An 11,612-nucleotide genomic window follows, 5' to 3' on the forward strand; every position below is an offset into this window, starting at 1 on the left:
CAGCTGTAACACAGTGTTGTCACTATGACAGGTGTAACACAGTGTTTTCACTATGACAGGTGTAACACAGTGTTGTCACTATGACAGGTGTAACACAGTGTTGTCACTATGACAGGTGTAAGTAACAGTGTTTTCACTACGACAGATGTAACACAGTGTTGTCACTATGACAGGTGTAACACAGTGTTGTCACTATGACAGGTGTAACTGTGTTGTTACTATGACAGGTGTAACACAGTGTTGTCACTATGACAGGTGTAACACAGTGTTGTCACTATGACAGGTGTAACTGTGTTGTCACTATGACAGGTGTAACACAGTGTTGTCACTATGACAGGTGTAAGTAACAGTGTTTTCACTATGACAGGTGTAACACAGTGTTGTCACTATGACAGGTGTAACACAGTGTTTTCACTCTGACAGGTGTAACACAGTGTTGTCACTATGACAGGTGTAACACAGTGTTGTCACTATGACAGGTGTAAGTAACAGTGTTTTCACTATGACAGGTGTAACACAGTGTTTTCACTATGACAGGTGTAACACAGTGTTGTCTCTATGACAGGTGTAACACAGTGTTGTCACTATGACAGTTGTAACACAGTGTTTTCACTATGACAGTTGTAACACAGTGTTTTCACTGTGACAGGTGTAACACAGTGTTGTCACTGTGACAGGTGTAACACAGTGTTGTCACTATGACAGGTGTAACACAGTGGTGTCACTATGACAAGTGTAACATTGTTGTCACTATGACAGGTGTAACAGTGTTGTCACTATGACAGGTGTAACAGTGTTGTCACTATGACAGGTGTAACACAGTGTTGTCACTATGACAGGTGTAACAATGTTGTCACTATGACAGGTGTAACACAGTGTTGTCACTATGACAGGTGTAACAGTGTTGTCACTATGACAGGTGTAACACAGTGTTGTCACTATGACAGGTGTAACAATGTGTTGTCACTATGACAGGTGTAACACAGTGTTGTCACTATGACAGGTGTAACAGTGTTGTCACTATGACAGGTGTAACACAGTGTTGTCACTATGACAGGTGTAACAATGTGTTGTCACTATGACAGGTGTAACAGTGTTGTCACTATGACAGGTGTAACACAGTGTTGTTACTATGACAGGTGTAACACAGTGTTGTCACTATGACAGGTGTAACAATGTGTTGTCACTATGACAGGTGTAACAGTGTTGTCACTATGACAGGTGTAACAGTGTTGTCACTATGACAGGTGTAACACAGTGTTGTTACTATGACAGGTGTAACAGTGTCGTTACTATGACAGGTGTAACAGTGTCGTTACTATGACAGGTGTAACCGCGCTCCAGCGGCCGTGTTCATTCATTGTCTTTACTGTAGTATAAAAAATGCAGATGGCCTTAAAACGCCGCAATACTCAGTCACCATATTTAGGCACCCAAAATAAAGACTCAAAATAAATATAAATTCAATCAGATCAAAAACATTGGAGGAAACGAGATTTAAACCCGATGCTAACCACCCATAGAAAATACATGGGTACGGCTAGTAGCTATTATTAGCAAACAAATTCACTTACCAACTCTGCTTAATATCTCAACATTGATACACTCTTTCATCGCAACTCGGCCCTGATGGTCGGCACCTATAAGTTTACAATTACTTGTAAAATGTTGGACGGTTGTTTTTATGATATGCAGGCAAACAACAACTTTAAAACCTACTGGCTTCATGCATGCCCAGCCGAGTAGTGCGAGAATGATCTCTGGGGTCACTAGCGCCCTCTACCGCCAGGAGGCAGGATTACTGCGAGCCTCACCCAGTGCGTCTTCGCAGCCGTTTTATGATTGCCCAGCACAAGAAATACGTTACACACGTACAGTTGTTGACAAAATACACTGTACATCATATAACCTCAGCTAAATAAACTATGGAAATGTATAATATAATTCATATAGCAATATGGTCTCACTGCACAGCAGCCAGCAGTTACCCGAGTCATTGCCATGGTGACCGGGAGGCTCAACATGCTGCTGACTCACCGCAAGTAATTCTCAATATTTCAACGGCAAATGTGAAAATTCAGCGATTTTGAATAAAAATAATCTAAAACTGGTGAAGTTAAATGGAAAACGACTTTATTGTATAATCACTGGATACATATAACAATTTGATTTTTCCATATATATATATATATATATATACATATATATATATATATATACACATTTCGTAAATAATCCAAATTTGGATTAATTTTCCCAGCTTTTTGGTTGTTAGAGGTAGAAAACATTTTAAAGTAAATTCTTTTTTAAAGGCACAAAAAACAGGTCGTGTATTGAGAAACTTTATGATTATAAACCTTAACCAATAGTAAAGTGGTTCTCAAATGGGGGTACGCGTACCCCTGGGAAAACTTGAAGGTATGCCAAGGTGTACGTGAGATTTTTTTTAAATATTCTAAAAATAGCAACAATTCAAAAATCCTTTATAAATATATTTATTGAATAATACTTCAACAAAATATGAATGTAAGTTCATAAACTGTGACAAGAAATGCAACAATGCAATATTCAGTGTGGACAGCTGGGTTTTTTTGTGGACATGTTCTATAAATATGATAATAATAATAATAATAATAATAGATTTCATTTGTTAAAAAAAAAAACACTTTACGTTGAGCAAACAACCTCAAAATGCCACAGTGTAAAAAATTGTAATAATAATAATAAAAAGATAAAAAATAAATAAAATATCAAACTAGAAACCGCCCAATAGTTAGAACCAGCATGTATGTCTATATAAAGGATTTTTTTTAAAGGGTTTTTAAGCCTTTTTTAAAAGCATCCACGTCAAATATTGACGTTAAATATTTCTTTTTTTGTGAAGAAATGTTTACAATGAAGTTCATGAATCCAGATGGATCTCTATTACAATTCCCAAAGAGGGCACTTTAAGTTGATGATTACTTCTATGTGTAGAAACCTTTATCTATAATTGAATCACTTGTTTATTTTTCAACAAGTTTTTAGTTATTCTTATATCTTTTCCTCCAAATAGTTCAAGAAAGACCACTACAAATGAGCAAAATGTTGCACTGTTATACAATTTAATAAATCAGAAACTGATGACATAGTGCTGTATTTTACTTCTTTATCTCTTTTTTTTCAACCAAAAATGCTTTGCTCTGATTAGGGGGTACTTGAATTAAAAAAATGTTCACAGGAGGTACATCACTGAAAAAAGGTTGAGAACCAGTGCAATAGTATAATGAGGTTGCAAAGGTAAAATTCGTTTTAATTATTATTATTATTATTTTTTTATCTTAATGTCTACATTAAGAAAAATGTATTTTATGGACCGTTATTTATAAACTGGGACATTTATAACCAATCAAGAAATAATTATAATCAAAATAAGTACAAAAAACAATATGTTAATGGCTACATAGGTTTGTTTAGCGAGCGTGCATGACGTCATCTGTACTGGCGGCAGCTTCCTCGTCCATGCGCTGGGTGGCGCTGTTAACTGCAGTGTCGCCTTGATTTTTCATAAACAGTCGAAGAAGAACAGCTTCGCCTCAACAAGAAAATGAAAAATGTCGATCGTCTTCGTGCCTAAAAGACTGCGCGGCAAGGCTAAAATCAACCAAGAAACTATCCAAAGGGTATGTCACAACAGCAATGGAGCTTAATAAAAAATTCATATTCAATTGCAATACATTTATTCATCGTCGTGTTTACCGCACGATACGTGACAAGTTATGCTAGCAGCGGCACTAAGCTAACTAGGATTTTGCTACTAAACTTGTTATAAGTTGGTTTTTTTTGTAGCTTTTAGACGAAAACGACCAATTAATAAGATGCATCGCCGACTACATGAAGAAGGGACGAGCTGTGGAGTGTGTCAAGTGAGTGTTTTTAAATAGCCTTGTTAGCTTCTGATGCTACAGGCTAGTTTTTATTTAATTTTATTTTTAATTTTATTGAACAACAAACATACATTTATACTTCACTCATAAGTCAATGCACTTTCAACAGCAAGGAAAGAAAAACAAACAAAGAGTAATAATACTACTAAATATAAAAACAGACACCCCCACGCCCCCAGAAAGGGAAAAGCGGTAGATAATGAATGGATAAGACAAAAAGGGCTACCTAAATAACTTGAAAATATTTGAACAAAGATGTCAATTTAAGGGCTTTTGTACTCTTAACTATTCCTCAAGATTTGATTGATTATTGTAAACCATTAAAGGCCTACTGAAATGAGATTTTCTTATTTAAACGGGGATAGCAGGTCCATTCTATGTGTCATACTTGATCATTTCGCGATATTGCCATATTTTTGCTGAAAGAATTTAGTAGAGAACATCGACGATAAAGTTCGCAACTTTTGGTCGCTAATAAAAAAGCCTTGCCTGTACCGGAAGTAGCAGACGATGTGCGCGTGGCGTCACAGGTTGTAGGGCTCCTCACATTGTTTACAATCATGGCCACCAGCAGCAAGAGCGATTCGGACTGAGAAAGCCACGATTTCCCCATTAATTTGAGCGAGGATGAAAGATTCGTGGATGAAGATAGTGAGACCTAAGGACTAGAAAAAAAAAAGACGAGGGCAGTGGGAGCGATTTAGATGTTATTAGACACATTTACTAGGATAATTCTGGAAAATCCCCTATCTGCTTATTGTGTTACTAGTGTTTAAGTGAGATTATAAAGTCATACCTGAAAGTCGGAGGGGTGTGGTGACAGTCTCTGCCATGGACGAGCCAAGAAAGTCGCAGATGCTTCTTTGACAGCTGCAGGAAGAATTACACAATGTTTACGGTAAGAGCCGACTAATTACCACAATTTTCTCACCGAAACCTGCCGGTGGACATGTGATAGAGAAACATGTTCGTTTGACCGCTCTGTTCCATATTAAAGCTTCACAACAAACAAAGAAACACCGGCTGTGTTTGTGTTGCTACAGCCGGCCGAAATACACCGCTTTCCACCAGCAGCATTCTTCTTTGTAGTCTCCATTATTAATTGAACAAATTGCAAAAGATTCAGCAACGCAGATGTCCAAAATACCGTGTAATTATGCGATTAAATCGGACGACACTAAACCGGCCGTATTGGCATGTGTTGTAATGTTAAGATTTCATCATTGATATATAAACTATCAGACTGCGTGGTCGGTACTAGTGGGTTTCAGTAGGTCTTAAATAGCCTTGTTAGCTTCTGATGCTACAGGCTAGTTTTTATTTTTTTTATCGAACAACAAACATTCATACTTCACACACAAGTCAAGGCACTTTCAACATCAAGGAAAGAAAAAACAAACAAATACAGAGTAATAATACTAATAAATATAAAAACAGACCCCCACACCCAGAAAGGGAGAAGCGGTAGATATGGAACAGAGCGGTCAAGCGAACATGGTTCTCTACCACATGTCAACCGGCAGGTTTCGGTGAGAAATTTGTGGTAATAAGGCTCTTACCGTAAACATGAGCGGAGCTTGTGTCGCTCCTCCTGCAGCTGCTGCTTTCTTGGCTCCTCCATGGCTTCCTTCAGAGACACTGGCGGTCACCGCACCTCTCTGACTTTCAGGTATGACTTTATAATCTCACTAAAACACTAGTAACACAATAAGCAGATAGAGGATTTTCCAGAATTATCCTAGTAAATGTGTCTAATGACATCTGAATTGCTCCCACTGCCCTCGCCTTTTTTTTCTTCTGTTCCTTCACTCTCACTATCCTCATCCACAAATCTTTCATCCTCGCTCAAATTAATGGGAAAATTGTCGCTTTCTCGGCCCAAATCGCTGTAGCTGCTGGTGGCCATGATTGTAAACAATGTGAGGATGTGAGGAGCTCTACAACCTGTGACGTCACGCGCACATCGTCTGCTACTTCCGGTACAGGCAAGGCTTTTTTATTAACGAACAAAAGTTGCCAACTTTATCGTCGATGTTCTCTACTAAATCCTTTCAGCAAAAATATGGCAATATCGCGAAATGATCAAGTATGACACATAGAATGGACCTGCTATCCCCGTTTAAATAAGAAAATCTCATTTCAGTAGGCCTTTAAGCCAATTAGGAAATATAGGCTTTACTTTCATATATCGACATTCATGTAAAAAATTTTTTTTCCTGGAGCACAATAATGTTGACAAACATTTCTGTGTTACAGCCGTTTATAAAAATAACAAATTTGATCTCTTCTATAGTGCAGTGTTTTTCAACCTTTTCTGAGCCAAGTCACATTTTTTCAATAGAAAACATTTTCAGGCACACCACCAGTGGAAAGCATTAAAAATTTAAACTCTGCAGCCGATATTTACAATAAAAAGTTGTCGCAATTGTTTGATATGAACTCAAACCACAAACAAACATGCATCACTATTGCTGAATTTCCCCCCTGGGATCAATAAAGTACTTTCTATTCTATTCTATAGCTCTTGTCTCAAAGTAGGTGTACCGTCACATGAATTGATTTACGTGGACCCCTGACTTAAACAAGTTGAAAACCTTACATGGGTGTTGCTATTTAGTGGTCAATTGTACGGACTATGTACTGTACTGTGCAATCTACTAATAAAAGTTTAAATCAATCAATCATCACGCTGTGACTTAGTTTTTTTTGCTGTTTTCCTGTGTGTAGTGTTTTAGTTATTGTCTTGTGCTCCTATTTTGTTGTTGATTGTCATGTACAGATGTACTTTGTGGACGCCGTCTGCTCCACACGCTGCAAGTCTTTGCTGTCGTCCAGCGTTCGGTTTTTGTTAACTTTGCAGCCAGTTCAGTTTTAGCTTCATTTAGCATAGTCATGCCTAAGCTTCAATGCCATTTTGTTTGTTGGTTTAATCTTTAGATAATTTTTTACCTGCACCCGGCCTCCCTTTGTCGTTTGCATATTGTGATCACCACAAACCATGTTCCCGACATCTACAAGGGAATTAGCTACCTGCTGCCACCTACTGATATGGAAGAGTATTACACGGTTACGCTGCCGAGCTCTAGACAGTACAGACACTCAACAACGGCACGTTTGCAGATTATAATTACTGGTTTGCAAAAAATATTTTTAACCCAATTAGGTGACATTTCATAATCTCCCACGGCACACCTGACTGCGGCACAGTGGTTGAAACAATGTTCTATTTTATCTCTCCCCACACTTACCTCTTTGTGTCTTGTCTTTATCTCCCCCCGCCAGATATCAACAATTCCTGCATCGGAATATTGTTTACTTGGCCACCATTGCCGATGCAAGCCCTGTTGTTGACAACACGTCACAGTCTTCAAGTGGGTCCTCAACACTTTTTCTCTATTTTCCTTCCATGCATTTTTGTTATAATTATTTTTTTGTCTGTTTGTCAACAGCGTGATCGAACCTCAGCCTTTTAAGGAAGCTTCTTCTATTCATGCCATCATTTTACATACCTTTCCTTCATTCCTACAGTATTCCGTATTCATAGAGATAATCAGGACCACACAAAATGCTTACACCAGAATCGAAGAGAAATATTACGAATGTTTTTTTTAATGGCTCAATACTATGATAAAAAGTTGCAGTAATTGTGTCCAACTCTCGAACAAAATTACGTTTCAATATTTTTTTTTATTTTACTGGAAAGAAGTGGAAATCGTACACAAATTAGTTTGTAAGGATACAAGGAAGTTGTGACACTATGAAAATGGAAGAAAAAAACAAGTAACGTTACAAATATTAAGTTATAACATTTTGTGGAAAGTGTTGCAGTTGTCCGAAAATACTTGATTAAATTATTACTAGAAAAAATACATTTATTAATGTTTATTTATTGTAGTCAGTTTGGGATCCATTCATTCCACATGGAATAAAACTTCCTTTGTAATATTTAGTGGTTTTGTCATTGTATTTTTAAAATCACATTTTTGTTGTAATGAGAAAAAAAGTGGCCTTTTTTAAAATACATATTTTAATAATATAGTATGTTCTTTTTCTTCCACTCAAAATATAAAAATGGAAATAAAAAGTTACACAAATGAGGTCAACATGTGTTGCCCCTAACTGACCTTCAGATAAATATTTTTGTAGACTTACACAAACTTTGATCCACAAGGGAATTGTTCCACACAGTAGCTGTTACAAAGGATGGAAGGGATAATGCAGGTATAAAGTAGATTAAAAATGTACCATAGTAGCAATATAAAATATGTAATATTTACATGTGTGTGTGTGTGTGTAACCTACACTAATATATTTTTAATACAACACGATAAAATTGTAAAGCATTTACGTGATGTCTCTTGCTCTTTCTTTCCACACAAACGTTTTAATATTCTGCTTTTATTTTTTTTCTCATATTCCGACTTATTTTAGTGTAATTATTTTACTTTCTAATAAAATCTCATTAGGTTTTTTAAAACCAAAAAAATAAAGCGTCGTTTTTGCAATGTCACCCTTTTTTGTATAAAACTACACTTTATTTACATTAAAAAAATGGTTTCCTCATACAAACCTTCTCATTGTGTAATTAAAGATAACAGACTATTCTATGAACATTTGTATTACTAAAAATAAGTACTTAATATTTTTAAAATAGATCATGATTATATTAACATTTTGCATGTGATATATTTCTGGTAATTTTCTATGTACCTGTAAATCCAAAAAGTCAATCAATCAATCAATCAATGTTTACTTATATAGCCCTAAATCACTAGTGTCTCAAAGGGCTGCACAAACCACCACGACATCCTCGGTAGGCCCACATAAGGGCAAGGAAAACTCACACCCAGTGGGACATCGGTGACAATAATGACCCAGTGGGACGTCGGTGACAATAATGGCTATGAGAACCTTAGAGAGGAGGAAAGCAATGGATGTCGAGCGGGTCTAAAATGATACTGTGAAAGTTGAATCCACAATGGATCCAACACAGTCGCGAGAGTCCAGTCCAAAGCGGATCCAACACAGCAGCGAGAGTCCCGTTCACAGCGGAGCCAGCAGGAAACCATCCCAAGCGGAGGCGGATCAGCAGCGCAGAGATGTCCCCAGCCGATACACAGGCAAGCAGTACATGGCCACCGGATCGGACCGGACCGGACCTCCTCCACAGGGGAGAGTGGGACATAGAAGAAAAAGAAAAGAAACAGCAGATCAACTGGTCTAAAAAGGGAGTCTATTTAAAGGCTAGAGTATACAAATGAGTTTTAATGTGAGACTTAAATGCTTCTACTGAGGTGGCATCTCGAACTGTTACCGGGAGGGTATTCCAGAGTACTGGAGCCCGAACGGAAAACGCTCTATAGCCCGCAGACTTTTTTTGGGCTTTGGGAATCACTAACAAGCCGGAGTCCTTTGAACGCAGATTTCTTGCCGGGACATATGGTACAATACAATCGGCAAGATAGGATGGAGCTAGACCGTGTAGTATTTTATACGTAAGTAGTAAAACCTTAAAGTCACATCTTAAGTGCACAGGAAGCCAGTGCAGGTGAGCCAGTACAGGCGTAATGTGATCAAACTTTCTTGTTCTTGTCAAAAGTCTAGCAGCCGCATTTTGTACCAACTGTAATCTTTTAATGCTAGACATGGGGAGACCCGAAAATAATACGTTACAGTAGTCGAGGCGAGACATAACAAACGCATGGATAATGATCTCAGCGTCTTTAGTGGACAGAATGCAGCGAATTTTAGCGATATTACGGAGATGAAAGAAGGCCGTTTTAGTAACGCTTTTAATGTGTGCCTCAAAGGAGAGAGTTGGGTCGAAGATAATACCCAGATTCTTTACCGTGTCGCCTTGTTTAATTGTTTGGTTGTCAAATGTTAGAGTTGTATTATTAAATAGAGTTCGGTGTCTAGCAGGACCGATAATCAGCATTTCCGTTTTTTTGGCATTAAGTTGCAAAAAGTTAGCGGACATCCATTGTTTAATTTCATTAAGACACGCCTCCAGCTGACTACAATCCGGCGTGTTGGTCAGCTTTAGGGGCATGTAGAGTTGGGTGTCATCAGCATAACAGTGAAAGCTAACACCGTATTTGCGTATAATGTCACCTAGCGGCAGCATGTAGATGCTGAAGAGTGCAGGGCCAAGGACCGAACCCTGGGGAACTCCACACGTTACCTTAACGTAGTCCGAGGTCACATTGTTATGGGAGACACACTGCATCCTATCAGTAAGATAAGAGTTAAACCAAGACAGGGCTAAGTCTGACATACCAATTCGTGTTTTGATACGTTCTAATAAAATATTATGATCGACGGTATCGAAAGCAGCGCTAAGATCGAGGAGCAGCAATATAGATGACGCATCAGAATCCATCGTTAGCAATAGATCATTAGTCAATTTTGCGAGGGCTGTCTCAGTCGAGTGATTTGCTCTGAAACCGGATTGAAAGGTTTCACATAGATTGTTAGACGCTAAGTGTTCATTTAACTGCTCCGCAACAATTTTTTCAAGGATTTTTGAAATAAAGGGAAGGTGAGACACCGGTCGGTAGTTTACCATGAGGTCAGGATCGAGGTTAGGTCTTTTAAGAAGAGGATGAATAACCGCTTTTTTGAATGCTAGGGGAACAGTGCCCGAGGAGAGTGATATGTTTATAATATTTAGCACTGATGGACCTAATAATACAAAGAGCTCCTTGATCAGTTTCCCAGGAAGAGGGTCAAGTAAGCATGTTGTCTGTTTCATTCCATTTACACGTTGTAACAATTCCTCTAATGTTATTTCCTCAAAACGAGAGAAACTATTTTGGAGGGCAGTATCCGCCGTATATACAATCGTGTCAGTGTTAATAGAACCCAGTTGTAGCTGGGACGCATTGTCTTTAATCTCCTTTCTAATGACTTCAATTTTCTTACTAAAGAATTGCATAAAGTCATCAGCTGAGTGGGTTGAGCTACTGGAAGGAGTCCCTTGTTGGGTTAGCGATGCTACCGTACTAAACAAAAATTTAGGATCGTTTTTATTACGGTGGATGAGATTTGAGTAATATTTAGCTTTAGCTAAGGTAAGCATGCGTTTGGCTTCAGGATGGAGGGAAGTGGTGTTCTGTGGGGATTAGCCTTCTGCTTTGTTTTTAGCCCCGCTCGACATCCGCGTTTCCGATCACACCGCTGGCGTCTGCTCCGTAGACGGCCCCCGCTGCTACTATACTCCCCTGCTTCACAGGCCGCTGGATGTAGCCGCCGCCGTATTCCCATGCTAGTTAGCATGTTTAGCACGCACGCGTCTATCAGTCCAAAACGGCCCGATATGTCCACATCCAGAAGTGTCTGGCGGTCGTACGTGATCACGGAGTGACCACGATGTGAGCCAGCCATAAAGTCTAAAAAGTATTTCCTTTTCCATTCACAAGTGAAAGTCAAGCACCACAAACAAGTTCACAAAAAAAAATGAGAAGACATTTTCAAATTGCTAGTATTTTTTATTCTTTTTTGCATCGCTGGTACACTTGGGAGATTTTTATGAGTTGCCAGCTCCAAAGAACAATAAGCAACATAAGCCAAGCAGCCCCCCCCCCCCCTTCACGTCATCTGGGTTATCTCTGGACTGGATTCAATCCTTTGTGTAGAAGCCTCTAGTAAGTAAACCATTTGACACGGCTGAGAAAATGCTAACGG

The 11,612-nt window shown here is 38.6% G+C and overlaps 1 protein-coding gene across 1 annotated transcript; it reads left to right on the forward strand.

Moving 5' to 3' along the window:
• Positions 1–3,515: 3,515 nt before the first annotated feature.
• Positions 3,516–8,273, forward strand: ss18l2 (ss18, like 2). Its single transcript, XM_061876791.1, has 4 exons — positions 3,516–3,662; positions 3,829–3,905; positions 7,209–7,297; positions 7,376–8,273. The coding sequence occupies exons 1-4, from the start codon at positions 3,594–3,596 to the stop codon at positions 7,378–7,380; spliced, it is 240 nt and encodes a 79-aa protein (XP_061732775.1). The 5' UTR covers positions 3,516–3,593; the 3' UTR covers positions 7,381–8,273.
• Positions 8,274–11,612: the final 3,339 nt, after the last annotated feature.

The sequence above is a fragment of the Nerophis ophidion genome, linkage group LG02 (genome assembly GCF_033978795.1).
Source record: "Nerophis ophidion isolate RoL-2023_Sa linkage group LG02, RoL_Noph_v1.0, whole genome shotgun sequence".
Lineage (NCBI taxonomy): Eukaryota > Metazoa > Chordata > Actinopteri > Syngnathiformes > Syngnathidae > Nerophis > Nerophis ophidion.